The 21,634-nt window shown below is 50.9% G+C and overlaps 1 protein-coding gene across 1 annotated transcript in view; it reads right to left on the bottom strand.

Moving 5' to 3' along the window:
- Nucleotides 1-21,200, bottom strand: part of GGT5 (gamma-glutamyltransferase 5) — a 28,426-nt gene extending 7,226 nt beyond the window's left edge. The window contains exons 1-6 of the mRNA XM_036013711.1: nucleotides 20,180-21,200; nucleotides 2,686-2,816; nucleotides 2,294-2,389; nucleotides 1,592-1,787; nucleotides 823-980; nucleotides 151-297 (exon numbers count right to left, since the gene is read on the bottom strand). Of these exons, the coding sequence (XP_035869604.1) occupies nucleotides 151-297; nucleotides 823-980; nucleotides 1,592-1,787; nucleotides 2,294-2,389; nucleotides 2,686-2,816; nucleotides 20,180-20,352 (901 nt within the window). The 5' untranslated portion in view covers nucleotides 20,353-21,200. The remainder of the gene's footprint in view (nucleotides 1-150; nucleotides 298-822; nucleotides 981-1,591; nucleotides 1,788-2,293; nucleotides 2,390-2,685; nucleotides 2,817-20,179) is intronic.
- Nucleotides 21,201-21,634: the final 434 nt, after the last annotated feature.

The raw sequence follows: 21,634 nt of genomic DNA, 5'->3' as shown, positions 1-21,634 counted from the left end.
GGCACCCCGTCGTGACCCATTTCCCACAGCGAGCCCTGTCTTCCAAATCTGACGAGGGGCTGAGCCGGAAAGGGCAATGGCTGCCCAGGGGCAGGGCTGGGAGTTCAGGGGCCCAGCAGGGCAGGACGGGGCAGGAGGGCCGGGCCTCACCTTCCAGCACGTGGAGGACGAGGCTGAGAAGTGCACCCCCTGCAGGTGGTGGCGGCGAGTACAGGGTGTAGTTCCCCAGAGGCGTCGCCAGGGCGTCCACCACCTCGGGCTGGAACGATGCCAGGTCCTGCATGGTCAGATTGCTGCCTGGAGTGAGACGGAGAAGCCTCCGTGTTCAGATGGGGAAGCGGATGGGGAGTGACAGCCACTTGTCACACAGTGGGGCTGCCCTTGTCCCGGAACAGTCTAGACCCAGAGAGGTGAGGGTGGTTCTGTGAGCAGTGGCATCAGGGCTTGGCCCTAGGGTCAGGTGGGGGATGGGTGGGCAGGGGTCACAGCAGGCAGGTGAGGGGAAGGAGGGGAAGGTGGGAGAGGCAAGCTCGCCTCGGGAGACTGTGAGGGTTGCCAGCTCCAGGCCCAGGAGCCCCCCATAGCCCCCCGTGGCCACAAACAACTCTCCTCTGTTGGTCCTAAACCACGGGGACTCTGCTCCTTGAGGGCCGTGACAGCAGGGTCACTGAGGCTGGCCGGGGCACACAGCCTCTCCGAGCCCTGAGAGCAGCAGCACTTCCTCCAGGCCCCAGGGAAGAGCCTGCCCCCAGGAGACCACGGCCAGAGCCTGGCCCTTTCTCTGGCAGGCAGGCAGGGGCTTCAGGCCTCAGTGTGGCTCACCTTGCTCGGCAATGTCCTCCAGCAGCGTCTGGCCCAGCCTCCCTGAGTAGAAGACCTCTGCCCCTTCCCTGGCCACCGTCTCCAGGGTGTCGGCCAGCGCGGGCCAGGGGAAAGGGTCCTGCGGCTTCAGGGGCTGCGTCCCATTGAAGAAGAGCTGCCTAGGGGCAGGGGGTAGCGGGCAGCGTCAGGGTGGGCCTGGGGCCTGGAGGGTGGCCTGCAGGGCCCTACACAGGAGCAGCCTGGTCCTGAGGGACCGGGGTGGACATCGAGGGGACAGAGTCTCTAGGATTGGGCGGGGTGGGCACCTCTCACCTCACTCATCACCCTGCCCAGGGAGGACGTGCTCCCCAGTCAGGCCTGTGTCCACTCAGGACCTGCCCTCCAGGTCCCAGGAGGACCTGGCCAGGGGGCTGGCAAGGTGGGCAGGGGGGTGGCCAAAGTCATCCTGCCATCTGAGAGAGCGTGAGAAGGAGGGCAGAGCTAGAGGGCATTGGTGGAGCCCAAATCCATGGCCTTGGGGTCCTATCACTTAGGCACAAACTTCCTCCAGCCTGAGCCCCTCCCATTAGGTTTTGCCACAAGGAGCCCAGAGGTAGGAACTGAGACAGCAAAGTGCTGACCATTCAAGGTCCCCTCACACCGCAGAGGGTCAGTCTTCCAGGGGCTCAGGTGGAGCTGGGATGGGGACCGGGCTCAGACAGACCATGGCCTGAACCCAGGAGCTGAGCAAGGGTCCCTGCACCCAACCCCCGCTCAGGGCGCCGCTCACTTCAGGGAGGACTTCAGCAAGAAATGGCGAAGCAGGCTGTTGTTCAGGAACTGACTGAGGACGAAGGGTGTGCGGTAGCCCCCGCGGAGCAGCTCGATGGTGGGCTGGAACAGCTGCGCCCAGGGCAGGCGGCCGTGGCGGCGGTGGGCCTCGGCGTAGCCACGGAGCTCCCCGGGCACGCCTATCCATGAGGTCCCTGCGGGGCGGGGCGGCATCATGCTCCTGCCCTCATGCTCCCCTGCTCGGCCTTCAGCCCCATGGCTCCCGGCCCGCCCCAGGTTCTCCATCACCCCCACACTGGACCCCACCAGCCTCGCACCCCAGCCACAGCAGCCCGAGTGGGCTTTCTGGAGCCCACTCCTGACTCTGTCCCTCCCCACTGAACGCCCCCGGCTGCCCGCTGCCCTCTGTGCAAAGTCCATAGCACAGACTGGCCCTAGGACTCCCCCAGCCCCACACCCCTCTCCACTGAACCCCTCAGTCTTTGCCTGGGCTGGTGCCTTTGTTTAGGTCCCCCCTCCCTACTCGGAGAGCTCCTCCCCCCTGATACTCCCCAACTCGAGCAGGTCAGGACCTCTGTGGGGGCTCCCCATCCCCCAGCTGCTGTCCCCCAGTGCCCAAGGGTCTCAGCCTGTCCATGAAGCCTGCCACCCCTCCAGGGGGTGTTCTGGTCAGCACCAGTGGCCCTTCCCGGGGCCTCACCTGTGCCCAGGAAGTGGGTGTGTTTACACTGGTCCAGTAGACGTGGGTTATGGCTGGCGGGCACCGTCTCCCTGGCATTGATGACCTCTACCTTTCCTGGAGTCCGGGCAGGGGGAGAAAGTGGTTAGGGGCACTCCTGTGGCTGCCCAGCCTCAGCCCATACCGTGGTCCTCCTCACACATCCCTCACCCTACGTTTCCCTCCCCGTATTGTGAACTGAGAATCCTCTACTCAGGACAGGACCTGCCATGAAGGTGAGGCGGGGGTGGGGAGCAGCAGGGGCTCCGAGAAGACCCAGGAAGGGGCATGGGCAGATGGAACAGGCTCAGCCGGATACTTGTGCTTGTGGACAAGCCCATCATCTTCCCCACGGGGGTCCCATATGGACGCACCTGTGGTCGCATTGTAGATGGTGAAGATGACCCCTCCACCCAGGCCCATGCTCTGGGGGTTGACAACGCTGGTGCAGACGAGAGCTGCGATGGTGGCGTCCACGGGGGAGCCCTGCTGCTGGAGGACGGCTCTAGAGGGCATGGCACAGAGTAAGGGAGGGGCCTGGCTCCTGTGCCCTGACCTCCCCAGCGGGCTTGCTCAGCTGGCAATCACTGGGGAACGGTGACAGGTAGGTGGCCTATCTGCTGTCACCAAACCATCAGAAAACAGACCAGGCTGCCCCATCAAGTCCAGCCACTCACAGATCCATAGAACTCTACAGATTGCAAACCACGGTGCCAGGTACATGGCCCCTTGCCATGTATAAGATGCTTCTCAACATGCAAAGTTCTTCTCTTGCCACTTATCCCTAGGGCCTCCCAGCAGCACCGGCTCATCTGCAACAGGCAGAACCAGGCCTGAATCAGGCCTGGGCCAGCCCCTCGGTCCTTCCCAGCAGTCCCAGGGGCCCAGCCACCATTACCCATCTCACTGGGGACACACGAACTCTAGCCTCTTTAAGACTGGACTTTTTGGAGTAACTCCCGTTTCCTGGGTGTCTTCTATGCATGAAGGGAGGGTCTGGACTGCCTGACCTGTGGATTTGCTAAAGGAGGAAAGGTTGCCCTGGGGGTGAGGTCCTTGTTTCTGCAGTTTGACCCGTTGCTAGAGCCCTGGGGCTTTCCACCCTGCTGACCTTCTGTGTCTGGCCCATTGTCCTTACTCTGCTCCTGTGGTGCTAAGGTTCAAACCTCTATCTGCCGCTATGGAAACTTGGATGCTACTGTCATAGTGTGAAATTTATCCAAAGTGAAATTAATAAAGGATGATAGAAGAGCTAGATCTCCAAGATGGCGGCCCAGGTAAACACGGTTCATCTCCTCATACAATCACATGAAAATTACAACTAAACTGTAGAATAGCCATCACTCCGAACCAGCAGAAGTCAGGTTGAATGGAGACGCTGCAACCACAGAATTAAAGAAGAAACCACATCCATCCAGACTGGTAGGAGACGCGGAATGGGCTGGTCCCACACCCACATGTGGCCAATAAAAATCTGGACGAGTATCTCAGAAGCAAGGGGTTCCAGTTGCACACGAGGCCCCCCCTCCCAGGGTTCCAGTGCCAGGAAGATAAGTCCCTGTGGCTTCTGGCTGTAGAAACCAATGAAGATTGAGTCAGTGGAAGAAACTTCTGGAGTCCTGGGCAGTTCCTCTTAAAGGGCCCATGCACAGACTTACTCAGACTCACTCCCTCTGAGCTCCAGCACAGGGGCAGCAGCTTGAAAGGCACCAGTGGCATACAAGGAGGAACTGAAGTGTCTGGTATCAGGGTGAGAGGTTGGGGCAGCTTTCTCCAAGACAGAACTGCTGACAGAGGCGATTGCTCCTTCTCTGAGCCCTCATGCCACAGAGCACAGCACGCACCGTACCTGAGACTCCAACCACCTGGCTCACAGTGTTTGCCCCACCCTGACGATTCCCTGGGAATCTGCCCCACCCAACTTAGGGACCCACCCAAGTGTTAACAATGGCTTTTCCATAGAAATGACTTGTGTTGGCACATGCTCACACTAGCAGCAGCTGGCCTTGGTTCACAGCCTGGCCTCACTAGGGCACCTCTAAGCCTGTTACAAGAAGCAGCCAGCTGCTGATTGCTTTATAGCTTAGGCCAAGTGGCCCCAGACAGGACACAAGGGGGTACCTGAGCCCTGCTGAAGAAAGCCCTGCTCTGTAGAGTGAGCCCCTGAACAGCTGACCCCCCATGGAGAGCAGAAGTTGGTGGTCAATGGTCACAGCCAGTCCTGGCAGCTGACTGGCCTGGGTAAATCCCTCTCATTGACCTGCCAACAGCTATCAAGGCTCAACTACAAGAAGAGGGTGTACTCAGCCCACACAAAGGGCACACCTTGAGTACCCAGCTTGGGTGATAGGGGAGGCTGTGCCGCTGGACCCTACAGGACAACATTAGGCCACACTGCCAAGATGGGGAGTCATGACAGCTCTACATAGAAATGTAGAAATTATTTCTCTTGACACATAGAAATAAACACAGGGAGGCTGCCAAAATGAGGAGACAAAGAAATATGGCCCCAATGAAAGAACAAAAAATTCTAGAAAAGGAACTAAACAGAGTGGAGTTAAGCAATCTTTCAGAACACAGAGTTCAAAATACTGGTTATAAGGATGCTCAATGAACTTAGTGAGGACTTCAGCAGCATAAAAAAGGTCCAGTAGGAAATAAAGGATACACTAATTGAAATAAAGAACAATTTACAGAGAATTAACAGTGGAGTAGATGAAGCTGAGAATCATATCAATGATTTGGAACACAAGGAAGCAAAAAACAACCAACCAGAACAACAAGAAGGAAAAAGAATCCAAAAAATGAGGATAATACAAGGGCCCTCTGGGACAATTTCAAGCATATCAACATTTGCATCATAGGGGTGCCAGAAGGAGAAGAGAAAGCAAGAAATTGGAAGTCATTTTGAAAAAAATAATGAAAGAAAAATTTCCCTAATTTGGTGAAGGAAATAGACACATAAGTCCAGGAAGTACAGAGTCCCAAATGAGATGGATGCAAAGAGGTCCACTCCAAGATACATCATAACCAAAATGCCAAAAGTTAAAGATAAAGAGAGGATCTTAAAAGCAGCAAAAGAAAAATAGGTAGTTACTCACAAGGGAGTTCCGATAAGACCATCAGCTGATTTCTCAAAAGAAACTTTGTAGCTAGAAGAGATTGGCAAGGAATATTCAAAGTGGTGAAAAGCAAAGACCTACAACCAGGATTAGTCTACCCAGCAATGGAAAGGCAGTTAAAAAGCTTCCCAGACAAGAAAAAAACTAAAGGATTTCATCATCACCAAACCATTATTATATGAAATATTAAAAGGACTTAGTTAAGAAAAAGAAGATCAAAACTATGAACAATAAAATGGCAATAAATACATACCTATTGACAATTGAATCTAAAAAACAAACTAAGCAAACAAGCAGAACAGGAGCAAAATTACAGATAGGGAGAAGTCAGACGGCAGCCAGATGGGAGGGGGGATTGGAGGAATGGGTGAAAGGTGAAGGGATTAAGAAGCACAAATCGGTGGTGACAGAACAGCCATGGGGATGGAAAGCACAGCATAGCTGTGTATGAAACGGACAGGCCAAGGAACTTGCATTCATGACCCATGAACCTGAACAAAGGTATGGGGATTACCTGAGGGAGTGGGGGGCTCTGGCTGGAGGGGGGCAAAGGGGTTAAATAGGGACAATTGCAAATGCATAGTCAATAAAATATAATTAGAAAAGAAGAAAAGAATGATATAAGAACCAAATTTACTAAAGGCTATCTACCTGAAAACACTGTCAGAAGAACACAAACTATGCGATAATTTTATTTTGCTGAAATAAGACAAAGAAAAATGTCATACAATAAAAAAAGAAAGACTGGACTTTCTCAAGAGACCCCAGGATCCTCCCCTGCCATCAGGTTGTGGGGCTTGGGCTGATGGGTCCCCCAACCCCTCCCAGGGCCCCGTGTCTATGGGAACGCTCTCCGGCCTCAGTCTCCCCATCTCTCCATGGGCAACAAGGAGGTCGCCCTCCAGCTTTGAGATGCAGTCGTACTGACCCGTGTTGGAAATGCCCTTATCCCTGGGACATAGCCCTGCCCAGCTCACCAGGGGCTGCCTCTTCCCTTACACCCTGGAGCCCTCCCCAGAACTTCTGGGAAGCCAGCACTGAAGCCCCAGCTACAGACTGGGAAACCATAGCGCAGAGAGGGAGTGGACGTGTGTCTCTGTCCTCCACTCTGTGGGACCTCTGACCCCAGCACCTCCCTCAGCTTGAGCCCCTTGGCTTGGCCCCTCCCTCCCGCATTCACACCCTGCCCTGAGCCACATGTCCCTGCTCTGGGCCAGCACATGGACACACACTGGTGCCACATGGACCCACATGATCTTGGAATGGGAAGGTGGGCACAAAGCCAGAAGCATGGAATAACTAAGACCGTTACACTCAGGCACAGAGAAACACAATTTCTTTCAATAAGAATAAAATACCAGAAAGTCAAAAGACAAACTGAGAAATATTTTAAAATTTCCATCGCAGACAAAGACCTCACCTCTCCTGACCTGCTCCTCCCCACGGGGCGTTTTCTGCCGGAGGCTTCCCGGAGATGCGCCCCACCAGCTGTGCTGCGGTTCCCCTCCCACTGCCCTGACCTCACGGCGTCAGCGTCGGGGGCCCTGGGCTCAGTCCGCCGTCCTGGGGCAGTTGTGTCCCCTCCTGGATGAGCTTACCCAGCTCGGGGCTCATCCGAGCCCATGTAACCTCTGTGTTGATGATCCCCAAATTTTATCTCTCCCCCAGTCCCCTCCCCTAAATTCCAGACACTTTACCCCCGTCCGTGCACCAGACACCTCCCCTGGGCGTGCAGGAGGCATTTCACAGTTCACATGCCCTAAACGGAACTTCCCATGTGCCTCCCGCCTCTGCCCCCTAATGGCTTCTCTCCTAGTCTTCTCTGCCTTAGAAAAGGACACAGCAGTGTTCTTTGCCCGGGCCATAAACCTTGGAGTCGTCCTTGACTGGTGACTGCCCCTGCCCCACATCAATCCACTAGAAAAATCCTGCCAGTTGGTTATACCTTCAAAATATACCCAGATGCAGGTCTTGCCTCATCGCCCGCACAACCACCGCCTGGCCCAAGCCACCAGCCTCCCTCGCCTGGGTTGGGGCAGTTGCCTCCCACGTGGAAGCTGCATGCACCTTGCTCCCTTGCCTTTTAAAAAATAATCTGTCAAAATGGGAATCAGACATCAGTAGCAGGAGACTGACCTAGTAAGTCAGACTTCCTGTAGACAACTAAAAAGCCAGACATACAGAAAATACCTGCTTATAAAGGCATTGGAGGGAGGGAAGAAACACAGGCCGAGAGAGGTGAGCCTGACGTTCAGAAATGCTTTCCTCTTGCCGTGGTCGCCAGTCCTGGGAGAGGCGGCTGAGAGGCCCAGTGCTTTGGTCGTCCTTGCGTGTCTGTGCGCTGGACGTGCTGCAGACTGCACTTGGAGGGGGGTCCCGACTCCGGGAGTAACAGTGAGCGAAAAGGAAACCAGCCCTTCCAAGCACATCACCTCACGTCACTCAAATGAGGCTAAGGTGATTCCAGAATATTGGTAGTTTAGACCTCAGATTATTACTAAAAATTACCCTAAGCCAGTTTGATACACACGCTCTAGTGCTAAATGAAAAGCAGCCAGGCAAACAAGGAAAACGGCACAAACAGAACCCCAGGGAAAGCACGGACATGAGGAAGAGGAACAAGCCCATAGGATCTCCAGGTTATGAAACGGTCAGACCACAGACTTTAAATAACCACATTCAAGCCCTGACTGGTATGCTTGGTGGGCTGGGCTTTGCTCCACAAAGAGAAATGTTGCCAGTTCAATTCCCAGTCAGGGCAAATGTCTGGGTTGCGGGCCAGGTCCCTCAATGGGGGTGTTCGAGAGGCAGCCAACTGATGTCTCTCTCCTCCGCTTTCTCCCTCCCTTCCCCTCTCCCTGAAAATAAGTAAATACAATCTTTATAAAATATAAGTAAATAAATCTGAAAAAATAAATAACCACATTCAAGGATATAAAAGACAAAATTAAAAATTCCGACAGAGGACAGGAGATTATAAAATGTGGAATTAGGAGCTCAGTACTAACAGTATTAACAATAGGTTATGCACAGATGCAAGAAAGATTTATTCACTACAAATACCACATTTAACTACAGAGAGAAAAAGGATAGAATATTCAGAAAATAGATTAAGAGACATAGGAGGTGAAATGACCAAAAAAATACCACATGCAAACACTAATCAAGAAAACTTATGTAACTGCACTAATTTTAGGCAAAGTAGACTTTAAGAAGAAAAGTAATATTAGAGATAATGAGGGTCACATTATTATCACAGAAGCTCAATTCAACAGAAAGATCTAACAACCTAGATGAGCGTGCACTGAACAGTTTTAAAATATATAAAGTGAGAAGTGGCAGAGTGAAAAGAAGAGATAGACAGTGTAGGACTCAAACACACTTCCCTCAGTAGCTGATTCCATATGCAGAAAGAATCAGGGAGGCTGCAGAGGTTGGACAGACAGCGTCACAGTGAACTGACCGAACGGACACGCAGAGAACGCCCCACTCGACCATCGTGCAGGGGATACATGTTCTTTTCCAGAGCACATCGCATGTTCATAAAAATGGGTCATTTGCTGGACCTTAAAGTAAGTCTCAACCACTTTCAAAGAACTTAAATCAGACAAACTGATGAGAAAATCCCCATATATATGGAAATCAGGAAGAGCACTAATAAGTAACCCATGAAACAAAGAAGACATTACAATGCACATTAGAAATAATTTCGAACTGAGTGTAATGAAAATGCCACGCATCAAAAATTGTGGGGTTTTCAGTGAAGGAAGGGGAGGGAAGGCAAGAGCCCTGGAGAACTCCCACCCCCACAGATAAGCCGGGAAGGCCAATCCACCCAAGCACCTTGGTTCAGATTCACTGACTGCGTTTTGCCGTCTCCAGCTTATGGCTGAGTAAAGGGTCGAATGATGCCGAAGAGCTCTGGGTCCCAGGAACCCCCCAGGTAAGGGAACACGTGCTCTCCTCCAGGGCAGAGGTCTGCTCGCTCGGGAGAGGCTGCTGGGAGCAGGGGTCAAATGGAGCAGGACAGAAACAACAGGGGCGACTGAAAGAGTTCAATTATTTTTTTAAAGTTGTGGAGGTGATCAGGGAAGACAAATAACAAAAGCAGGAAGCCATTTGTAGTTTTTAAAAGTTTTATTTCTTTTTAGAGAGAGAAGAGGGGAGAGAGAGAAACATCGATCCGTTGCCTCTCCTACGTGCCCCGACTGGGGACTGAACCTGCAACCCAGGCATGTGCCTGGACCGAGAATTAAACCTGTGACCTTTCAATCTGTGGGACGATGCCGAACGAACTGAGCCACACTGGTCACAGCCAGTGTGTATTTTTGAAATCAAGAAGCTATAAGAGCTATTTTAACCCAGCCATCATCCTCAAAGCACAGGAAAATTCATCTTGCTTAAACATGAACGGTAAAAAGCACTGAAGTCGCACCCCATACAAAATTGTTACAGGAAAAAAAAGGATGAGGAGGAGCAGAGTAATGCTGCATGGAGGAGTGCCAGAAGATAGACCCACAGAGCCGACTGCAGCCTAGAATTTCAAAACGTGCTCAAGTAAATTTTTTAAAATTAAAAAAATCTGTGAAAAAAAACAGCATACCTCAGAATTGGAAAAAAATCCTGAAGTAAAATGACGGGAAACTAGTGTAAGACTGAAAAAACAAAATGACAGAACTCAGGAAACAATGGAGCATGATGGAAAATATTTTCAGATCTCAGACAAGAAAAAGCTGAAGAAGTTCATCACCTTCAAACCAGCATCACAAAAAATGTTAAAGGGACCTCTTTAAGAATAAGAAGAAGGAAAAAATCAAATATATATGAAAACGCTGCAGAGAGAAAAACCTCTGACGAAAGCAGACACATAACAAAAGCAGTGGATCAGCCAGCTACAAAGCTAGCCCAAAGGTGCAAAGGCAAAAGTAGAAAGATCAGGCGTAATTGCAGCAGTAGATTAAGGGGTGCACGCACATGTGCATGTGCGCACACACACAAAGGTAAATGTGGAGGGGTGAGGAAAAATGTTAGTGATCACAGAGGTGTTTGAACTTAAATAACCATCGACATAAAATAGACCGCTAGAAACAAACAGGTTGGTATACACGAAGCTCGTGGCAACCATAAACCAAACTCTGTAAGAGATATATAAGAAATAAAGAAAAAGGAATCCAAAACACACTACGGAAGGTTCTCAACATAGAAGAGAAAAGAGCAGGAGAATAAGAAAGAAACAGAGAAAAATGACAAAAGCAATCAGAAAACAACTAACACAATGGCAATAACTACATATCCATCAGTAGTTATGTTAAATGTAAATGGATTAAACCCTCCAATGGAAAGACAGATGAGTAAATAAGGTGGAGTCCATAGAGGAGTTTGTAAAGGATGCTCACTGTTCTGAGCACACAAAACACAGGACTTACTCTGGTGTTACTATTTACTAATCGGTGTGTTATTTCCCATAGGCACAATGCAAAACTACTCTTGCCCCACCCTGCATGTATACCATGGAATGTTACTCAGTCACAAAAAAGAATGAAGTCTTACCGTTTGTGTCAACATGGATGGACCTAGAGGGCATCAGGCTAAGTGAAACAGGTTGGACAGAGAAGGACAAATACCATGTGATTTCACTTATATGTGGAATACAAAATACAAAATAAACAAACAAGCCAGACAGAAGCAACCTTGTAGATGTAGCAAACAAACTGATGGTTGCTAGGTGGAAGGTGGGGGGGGGGGGGTGGCTGGGTGACAAAGGTGAAGGGACTAAGAAGTCCCTTTGGGCCCTGGCTGGTGTGGCTCAGTGCTGGCCTGGGCCTGAGAACCAAAAGGTCACCGGTTTGATTCCTGGTCAGGGCACATGCCTGTGGTGCGGGCCAGGTTCCCAGTTGGGGGCATGTGAGAGGCAACCAATCAATATTTCTCTCGAACATTGATGTTTCTCTCCTTCTCTTTCTCCCTCCTGCTCCCTCCCTCTAAAAGTAAAATAAATAAAAGAAGTACAAATTGGCAGTTACAAAAGGCAGATGTAAAGTACAGCTTAGAAAATATAGTCAATAACATGATAATAACCATACATGGCACCAGGTGGGTACTAGATTTACCAGGAGATCACTTTGTAAGTCACATAAATGTCTAACCACTATGCTGTACACCTGAAACTAATATAATGTTGAATGTCCACTGTAGTTGAAAAATGTTTCTAAATAAGAAAACCTTCTGAGAAATGAAAGCTAAACAAGGATAAACACAGAGTACTTACAGAGATACCTTAAAAGAAAGATAAGTTGGAAAGGGAGAAATATATTTTAATGAAAAAAGATAAAAAGATTTTAAAGTACAGATATAGAAGATGAGCAAAGAAAATCAAACATATACTTAACAGGAGTCGGAATCAATAATGGGAACAGAATAAGTAATAAAAACTACAAGAAAACGTTTCTGATTTTAAAAAATCAACACTATATTGAAAACACATTCCACTGCAAGGGGAAATCAATTTAGAATAGACAACACATCTGGCTGGCGTAGCTCAGTGGATTGAGCTTGGGCTGCGAACCAAAGTGTCTCAGGCTTGATTCCCAGCCAGGCTATATGCCTGGGTTGCAGGCCATGACCCCCAGCAACAACACATTGACATTTCTCTCTCTCTCTCTCTATCTCCCTCTCTTCCCTCTCTAAAAAATAAATAAATAAAATCTTTTAAAAAAAGAATAGACAACACAGACCCATATTCTAATAAACTAATTGGACTTTAATACAAAATTAATAACCGTTTGGGCATCTAGGTAGAAAGACTGAGTCTCTTATAAGAGGAAGAAAATCAGGTTGTCATCGGACTTTTCAACACCAATGCTTTATGCCACAGCCAGTGGAGTGTTATAATCACACATTCAAGGAAAAAGAATGTGAACTGAGGATTTTATATCCAGCCAAACTGACCTTCACCTATGAGGCCTATAGACTATTCTAAACATGTGAGAACTCAGTGACTATTTTCCCCCACCAATACTTCCTGAGGCACCTAATAAAAAACAAACTTAAGACAACCAAATAACTGCAAAGACTTTGGCATAAGAATTGGACTAAGATTTAAATATATATTTGAATGTATAATTAAGACTAAAAATGGACTTGCAGCCAAGATGAGACATAGGTAGATACACTGTGCCTCCTCCTACAGCTAAAGAAAGGACAACAAATTTAAAAACAAAAAACAACCAGAACATTGAACTGTACGGAAGTCCGACAACCAAGGAGTTAAAGAAGAAGCATTCATCCAGACTGGTAGGAGGGGCAGAGACAGGCAGCTGGGTTGGAGAGGACCCAGGCGAGGCAGTGGCTGGTGGAGTGGGCAGTCCCATATTTGCATGTGGATAATCTGGGAGGAACAACTGGGGAGTGGGATGGACCGCACAATCCAGGGCCCCAGCACGGGGAAATAAAGCCTCAAACCTCTGACTCAAAACACCTGAGGGGGTTGAGGTGCCAGGAGAAAATCCCAACCTCACATGAGAGTTCATTGGAGAGACCTATAGGGTCCTAGAACATATACAAGCCTGCCCACCCAGGAATCAGCACCAGAAGGGCCCAGTTTGCTTGGGGGAAGTGGGGGAAGTGACTGAAATCCAACAGTGAATGGAGCAAGTGCCATTGTTCCCTCTTGGACCCTGCCCCACATACAGCATAACAACCCAGTGACTGGGTTGCCCTGCTGTGGTGAACACCTAAAGCTCCGCCCCTCACTACATAACAGGCTCATCAAGACAAATAAAAAATGGCCCAAATGAAAGAACATATCAAAGCTCAGAAAAAATACAACTAAGCGACAAAGAGATAGCCAACCTATCAGATGCACAGTTCAAAGCACTGGTGATCAGGATGCTCACAGAATTGATTGAATTTGGTCACAAATTAGATGAAAAAAATGAAGGCTACACTAAGTGAAATAAAGAAAAATGTACAGGGAACCAATAGTGATGGGAAGGAAACTGGGTCTCAAATCAATGGAGTGGACCAGAAGGAAGAAAGAAACATCCAACCAGAAAAGAATGAAGAAACAAGACTTCGAAAAAATGAGGAAAGGCTTAGGAACCTCCAGGGTATCGTTAAACGTTCCAACATCTGAATTATAGGGTACCAGAAGGAGAAGAGGAAGAGCAACAAGTGGAAAAGTTATTTGAACAAATAATAAAAGAGAACTCCCCAATCTAGCAAAGGAAATAGCCTTCCAGGAAGCTCAGAGAGTCCCAAAGAAGTTGGACCCAAGGAGGAACACACCAAGGCACATCATAATTATATTACCCAAGATTAAAGATAAGGAGAGAATCCTAGAAGCAGCAAGAGAAAAGGAAACAATTAACTACAAAGGAGTTCCCATCAGACTGTCAGCTGATTTCTCAAAAGAGATCTTACAGACAAGAAAGGGCTGGAAAGAAGTATTCCAAGTCACGAAAGGCAAGGACCTCCATCCACGATTGCTCTATCCAGCAAAGCTTTTATTTAGAATGGGAGGGCAGATCAAGTGCTTCTCAGATAAGGTCAAGTTAAAGGAGTTCATCATCACCAAGCCCTTATTATATGAAATGTTAAAGGGATTTATCTAAGAAAAAGAGGATAAAAAATATGAACAGTAAAATGACAGCAAACTCACAATTATTCACAACCACACCTAAAACAAAAACAAAAGCAAACTAAGCAAACAACCAGAGCAGGAACAGAACCACAGAAATAGAGATCACATGGAGGGTTATCATCAGGGGAGTGGGAGGGGGACAGAGACTAAGTAGCATAGATGGTAGGTATAAAATAGACAGGGGGAGGGTAAGAATAGCATGGGAAATGTAGAAGCCAAAGAACTTATGTGTACGACCCATGGACGTGAACTAAAGGGGGGGAATGTGGGTGGGAGGGGTTGTGCAGGGTGGAGGGGAGTGAAGGGGGGAAATGGGACAACTGTAATAGCATAATCAATGAAACATATTTTTTTTAAAAGCAGCAAGAGAAAAGGAGACAGTTACCTACAAAGGAGCTCCCATTAGACCTGATTTCTCCAAAGAAGGCTTGCAGTAAAGCAGGGGCTGGAAAAAGTATTCCAAGTCATAAAAGGCAAGGACCTACATATGAGATCACTCTAACCAGCAAAGCCATCACTTAGAAAGGAAGGGCGGATAAAGTGCTTCCCAGATAAGGTCTGACGCATCACTGACCAGCAGTGACCTGGGAATGCTGCGGATGGCTCATCAACACTCAAGAAAAACATACACAGAGACAACCAGGTCCTGTAGGGAAGTAGGAATGGAACAGCCACTCTCTCTAGTGGGGAGAGCACCCTGTTCCCCCTCTGGAGAGGCTTTTTATTGGTTTCATTTGCATAAGAATTCAGGTAAAGCTCATTACTCATTGCTAGGAAGTAAGGATCAAACAATAGATAACAAGGAAGTCTGAGGGCCTATTTTGAGTCAGGGTCAAAGAGCTGTAAAACTTTGAGGAACAAACTTACTTCTTCCTTGGACCCTTATCATTTAACTTAGAGCATTCTAAACAAAGCAGGTTTCACAGGATTTTACATGTTCTTTCTTAGGCCTGATCACCTGGGGAACCCGCCCTTTCCAGCACAGGGCTGCACCACCCTCTGTCATTGTTTCAGGCTTAGGTGGAGCAAGAGAACTAAGGCAACCAGGAGATTAGGAGATTTTCTCACAGACAATGAGGACTCAGGCTCTGTCAAAGCCAAGGGGCGAGGGTCCATCACCCCCTTTTGCTGTAGCCCCAAAGTCCTTCCTTGGGGGCCTCCCATGTGATTGTGCCTGTCTTAGGTCGTTCCCCCCCTTGGGGAATCTTACCCATCATTGGCTAACTGACCAACCATTAGGGGCCAGGCAGGGTAAAGTAAAAGGAGCAGAAGCGGAGCTCCTGCCAGGGAGATAAGCTTTTGTCTCCTTGGTGGCTTATGGTCCAAGGTCATTCCCTCAGTCTTCGCCTTGGTGGGGGTTACAGCTTCTGATACCAGGCAGAGCGGTTCCCAACAAAGGTCAAGTTAAAGGAGTTCATCATCACCAAGCCCTTATTATATGAAATGTTAAAGGGACTTATCTAAGAAAAAGATCAAAACTATGAACAGTAGAATGACAGCAAACTCACAACTATCAACAACTGAACCTAAAAAAACAAAAACAAACTAAGCAAACTACCAAAACAGGAAAAGAATCACAGAAATGGAGATCACATGCGAGGGTTATCAGCTGAAAGGTGGGTAGAATGGAGGAAAGGTACAGGGAATAAGAAGCATAAATGGTAGGTACAAAACAGACAGGGGGAGCTTAAGAATAGTGTAGGAAATGGAGAAGCCAAAGAACTTATATGTACGACCCATGGACATGAACTAAGGAAGGGGGGAATTCGGGTGGGAGGGGGTGTGCAGGGTGGAGGGGAATAAAAGGGGGAAAATGGGACAACTGTAATAGCATAATCAATAAAATATATTTTTAAGACTAGAAGTGATGGTTATAATGGAAACAGTACAGCAATACAATGGCTATTGTTCTGAAATATATATTACATATATTTGTGTGCATACAAATATATATGATATGTATTATGGCTTGAATAATAAAGTACTAATGAAAGTAAGCTTGCCTGTGTTACTGCATATAAAATTGGATGTTATGAATGTATTAATTGGACCAATGAAAATTTTCCTCTCAATGATTGTGTGGACAGAAACCACATCTGGTGGAAAGGGGACACCATATAGAAGCAGCTGAAACTCCAATGACTGGTGAGGTCTGCTGCGTGAAGAGCCAAGGAGGATGCATGAGAATGGATAGGCAATATGAAAAATAGGATAAGCTCATTTATTGCCTGATAGGTATGAACTGAGAGAAAAAAGATACCCCTTCAAGCCCTACACTGGGATAGAGGAGGAACAGGCGGAAGAAGAGGTTACTAGACAGTTGGCACTCACAGCACAGAACCACAGCAGCGGGGGGTGTCGGAGAAACAGAACCAATGGGATTGCATGTGGGGAAAGATTCTCATTCTGAGGAATTGTCTTACGTAATTGTGGAGTTTGGCCAGTTCAAAATCTGTGTGGTAGACTAGCAGGCTGGAAACTCAGGCAGCATTTCTATTTTTTTCTTTTTAATCATTTTCACTTTCCCATTGTAGCAGATGCACAACATTATATTAGTCGCGGGTATACAACCGGTCCAGGTAACTTACAAGGTGACCACCCCGACACACCCAGCCCCCATCTGGCACCACAGGCGATTACTACAACAGTATCAGCCGTGTTCCCCGTGCTGCACGTCCCGTGCCCATGACTGTTCCGTGACTACCAGTTCGTGCTTCTCAGCCCCTTGCCCATGTTCGCAGGACCCCTAGACCCCTCTCCCACCTGGCAACCATCAGATTGTCTTCTGTATCTATGAGCCTGTTTCTGTTCTGTTTGTTCATTTATCGTGTTCTTTTAGATTCCATGTTTAAGTGAAATCATGTGGCATTTGCCTTATTCTGCCTGACGTTTCACTCAGCACAATGCTCTCCAGGTGCATCCGTGTTGTTGCAGGTGCATGAGTTCATTCTTTTTTATGGCTGAGTCATATTCCGTTGTGTGTACCTGCCCCTTGTTTCTCCACGCAGCTACTGATGGACACTCGGGTTGCTTCTGTATCTTGGTTATTGTAAATAATGCTGCAACGAACATGTGGGTGATAAATACATATTCATTGCCATTTTATTATTCATATTTTTAATCTTTTTCCTATAGAGATCCGATCCACGTGGAATGGCGAATGTAGCCCAGCCCCATCGGAAAGCCCACAGGTGCACAGGAGCCAAACCCAGGGATCGGCCCTCCTGTGGGAGTCAGGCCTGCACTGTACCCAGGCTGCTTTGGGGCTCACTCTTGCTGAAACTCCCTCACCCTGAACTGAAGCTGCAAATGCTTACTGCATGTCTTTAACGTAACTTCCTGACGTCTGTGCTAATTCCCCCAAGGACGGAGTGTAACCAGACCAATTACTCTTATCACTCCCTTGCATTTGCAACATTTTTCCTTTGTTAATCTGCAGGAAGTAATCAGTGACATCATTTCCTTTGTTATCTGTGAAAGTAATCACCTGAAGCGAACCTGAGCATAATGAAGGAGAACCTTCCTGATATGCTATTAGAAAGCAATAACAGCTTGTCAAGGCAAGGGTGGAGGCGCTCTCCCCTCGAGAGAGTGGCCGTGCCGTCCCCTTTTCTCCACAGGACGTCGGTAGTCTGTGTGAATTTGTTTCATCTCATCCACAACACCGTGGACCCTGCGGGCCAGAGTCTGCATCCTTTCCCCCCTTTTTCTTAAAGAAGACCCTTTAATGTTTCTTGTAACACTGATTTGGCAGCGATGAACTCCTTAAGGGTTTTCTTGTCTGGGAAGCTCTTTATCTGTCCTTCAATTCCAAATGAGAGCTTTGCTGGACAGAGGAATCTTGGCTGCAGGTCTTTGCTTTTCATCGCTTTGAATATTCTGTGCCAAGAGGCTGCTGGGTAGGCACTGGGGTTCAGGGCTTGGGTGGGGGGCTCTGGGGAGGCCCCGCCCCTCAGCAGCCCTGGGGAGTTTCTGCCACAGCAGGGCAGCAGAGAACCATGGTCCCAGCCCGGCCCCCTCACCCCGAGACACCAGGCAGAACACTCCCCCACCCCCGCATGCAGGCCCAATTCCCTCGTAAACCAAGCAGAGCCATAAATCCACTGGACTCAGGGGGAAGCAGCAAACCCTCCTCCTTCTGAGGATGTGGTGGGAGGACAGCCATTTCTGAGAGGTCACGGCAGACAGACAGCACAAAGCCTGCCCCCCCCAACCACCCCCTGGAAGACACTCAGAGCCTCAGGGCACCCCGTTTGCACACAAGCCTGACACCCCGGGACATAATGCTTGAAGAGGACAGGCCAGAGGGGGGAGACCTCCTGTCACTGTGGGTCTGTTGTATCTCCACGAGGAGGAGGACGGGGCTGGGCGAACCCTGGGAACCCTCCCCTAGGGGCTCGGGCTGCAGCACAGGTCCCAGCCCGAAGGGAGAAAGCCTGAAAGGTTAGAAGGAGACTGGTTTGGGGGGCCCTGCTGGTAAGAGGAGGAGGCGGTGCGGAGGTGGGGGAGGAGGGGGAGGGGCCGAGAGCTGCGGCCCCTGTGAGACCCTGCGCTGGCCAGGCCAGCAAGCTCCCCGCCCCTGGGGCTCGGGACGCCCTGGAGCCACAGGGACTGGGACAGCTCCAGGCCCTCTCCCACTTCCAGCTTCTTAAAACAAGAACAGGAAGTGCACGCGTACACAAACACTGGGGAGAAACCGCATCTGCTTTCCTCATGACGGGTCGCTGGGAGCACTGAAACCCCAAGCCCAGACTCCCACGGGCACGTCACAGAGACCCCAGGCAAGACCCAGGGAGGCAGGGCGGGCCCGGACCCCCTCGGAGATATGTGGCAGCAGCCCCCGCTCGGGGGGGGGGGGCTTGGTCCCCCTCCATGGTGTCTGCAGCCTGAAGCCCCCGATTGGGTCTGCATCTTTGCAACTGTGGGTTCAGGTGGGCATGGCACCTCTGCAGGTTCTCATGAGCACGGAGGGGCTCACTCCCTTCCCTCCCCCTGGGAAGCCCCTGGGGAGACTCAGCAGCCTGCTCCCAACTTGCCCCAAGCTGCCACCCTCAGCCACTGCCATCCTATAAGGAGCCCTGAGGGAGAGGACAGAAGGAGCCCAAGGGACCAGGTCAGGAGTGGGCAGATCAGGGACAGACAGGCAGATGGAGGGACGGAGGAATGAATGAAGAGGTGAATGAACGAAACAGAAGAAGAAAGCGTGCAGGCGGGGTGATGCGGGGACAGAGTGGGAACGAACCCCATCTCCCCAGCGGCGCCTTGGGCTGGGACTTGGCCGTGCTCCCCCTGGTCCTTGCTCAGGGACAGCCCCGTTTGGCTCACCGACCGAGCCTGATCCTGACAACAGCCCACGAGGCAGAGGTTCCGGGAAGCAGACCCAGCGGGCAGGGAGGAGATGGGGGTGGGAGGGGAATGAGCCCTGCCCTGTCCAACCCTGGGGGGTCCGCAGAAGCCTCCCCTGGGCTGGGCTTCCTGGAAGAGGGTCACAAATACCAGCTGGGGTCCCTCTCCATTGCGTCACTGGACCGCGCCTGCCAAACAGCAAAACATCACTCCGCCCACTACTGGCCCAGCTCCAGGCCCTGACCCTGGAAGGTGAGACCATGAGGGTGTGGTCCAGCAGGGCAGGTTTCCCGGTCCTGAGCCAGGAATACGGGGCCCCCGGACAGCACTGAGTGCACCCCAGCAGACCAATACTCGTACACAGGGTCCCCCACTCCCTCGCCCACGCCCCTGGAAGAAGACCCAGCCTTGGGGAGCTGGCACGACCTCTCTGAGGGGGCCAACGCTGGTGACTGAAGTCAGCCTGGGCTAGACCAGTGACACTGTGGCAGTGCCTTCGCCGAGCCTCCTGACTCCTGAAACTAGGGGCAGAGTCACATACCACACCTTCTCTGCCCACGCCGTCATTGTCCCCAGACGCTCACCCGTCCCGTGCACAAGACTGCTGCCTGCATCGTGCAAAGGCTGCTTCCTTGCTAGAGCCCAAACCCACGTGATCCCCACATGCCAGCGCACAACAGACGCACCTTCTCCACCCTCTCGCCACTGGCCACAGTGTCTCTGGGTGGGCGGACAAGCCGCTGCCCTCCCCGTACTCACCGTCCAATGTCCGAGCAGACCTTGGAGTCGGCAGCCACCGCAGCATGGGCGAAGGCCTGGGGGCCGCAGCGAGGGTGGTGGCGGGAGAGGACCACGGCGGGCACAATGATGGCCAGGGCCAGGCCCAGCCCCAGAAGCACCACGCCCAGCGTGACCCCGTAGCCCTGGGCCATGGCTCTGCAGCCCCAGGAGGAGGCTGGAGAGGAGGCCGGTGGGCAGACAGATGCACAGACAGCTGCGTGGCTAAATGGACAAGACAATTCCCAGAGGGATTCACAGGTGACAGGACAGATAGACAAACAGATGGGGCCAGAGTCAGACAAACAGACTGACAGGCAGACAAACAGATTGGAGAGAAGACAGCAAGAGGAGGATGGTCAGACAGACAACTGGACAAAGGCGGGGTTGCAGAAGGACAGACAGGGTAACAGACGAGCAGTGGACAGCCAAGCGGACAGGTGGGTGTGTGGACAGACGGCTCGTGGCGGCAGGACAACTGTCCTCCTCGAGTGCGAGCTACAGCAGGAGAGCTGGTCGCATGCCTGCACTCCAGTTCTCAGCTCCTGCTCTCAGCCCTGGAATGAGACCAGGAAGGCCACTGCGTTCATGGGGAATTTTTCCTCCTAGAGGAGCAAGTGGTGGCAGTTAACTCCCTCACTGCCATTCCCACAGCCTGCCCCAGCAAGCCTGGGTGGTACATCGGCCCTCCCTGTCCGCCGGCTGGAGCAGGCTTTCCCATAGGCTGGTTCCCACAGCTGCCTCGTGGGGTGGTGAGGGCTGCGGGTGCCTCCTCCCACCCTACCTCCACCCCCACGTCCCAGTGACATTGCTCAACCAGAAACCAAAATGCATTCCTGGGCCAGGGCCAGGTCACCCTCCAGGAAGCAGGGACATGGGGGGGAGGGGCGAGAGGGGGTAGGCAGGGTCAGGGGTGGGACATCCCCCTTCCTCTCCCCAGCCATCCTGATCAGGCAGAAGCCAGGATGCAGGGACCACAGAACAAAGGTCCAAGCAAGGAACTGACATCACAAGTGGCCCGGCCAGAGGTGCAGCGAAGGAGGACCAGCCGGGAAGGGCCCTGAGTGTCTGTGTCCAGAAAGAGGGGAAACGGAGTCCCCGGGCCCCCAAAGGAGCTCTCTGTGGTGGAGCCCCTTGGGATCTGGGAAACTGGGGTACACTCCATCCTTGTGCCGGGGTCTGGGGAGCCTCCTGGCCAGCCCCCACTTCTGTCAGGACCAAAGCCCACCCCTCTGCCTCCGTCTGCTCCCCTGCACCTGTGGCCGTGGACTGTCCTCTAGGGCCACATGAGGGCTAGGGAGTGACCGGCACACCCCCCAGCCTAGCCTCCATCCCACCCCGGGGATCCCAGTGACAGGGCTCAGACCCTGCAGGCACAAAGCCTGCTTTCCTGTAGACACTTGGGAAGCACAGGTGTTCCCACCTCAGGAAGGAGAG

Source organism: Phyllostomus discolor, chromosome 13 (assembly GCF_004126475.2).
Source record: "Phyllostomus discolor isolate MPI-MPIP mPhyDis1 chromosome 13, mPhyDis1.pri.v3, whole genome shotgun sequence".
Taxonomy (NCBI): domain Eukaryota; kingdom Metazoa; phylum Chordata; class Mammalia; order Chiroptera; family Phyllostomidae; genus Phyllostomus; species Phyllostomus discolor.
Note: the sequence above shows the minus strand (reverse complement) of the source record. Positions and strands in the feature narration are given on the sequence as shown.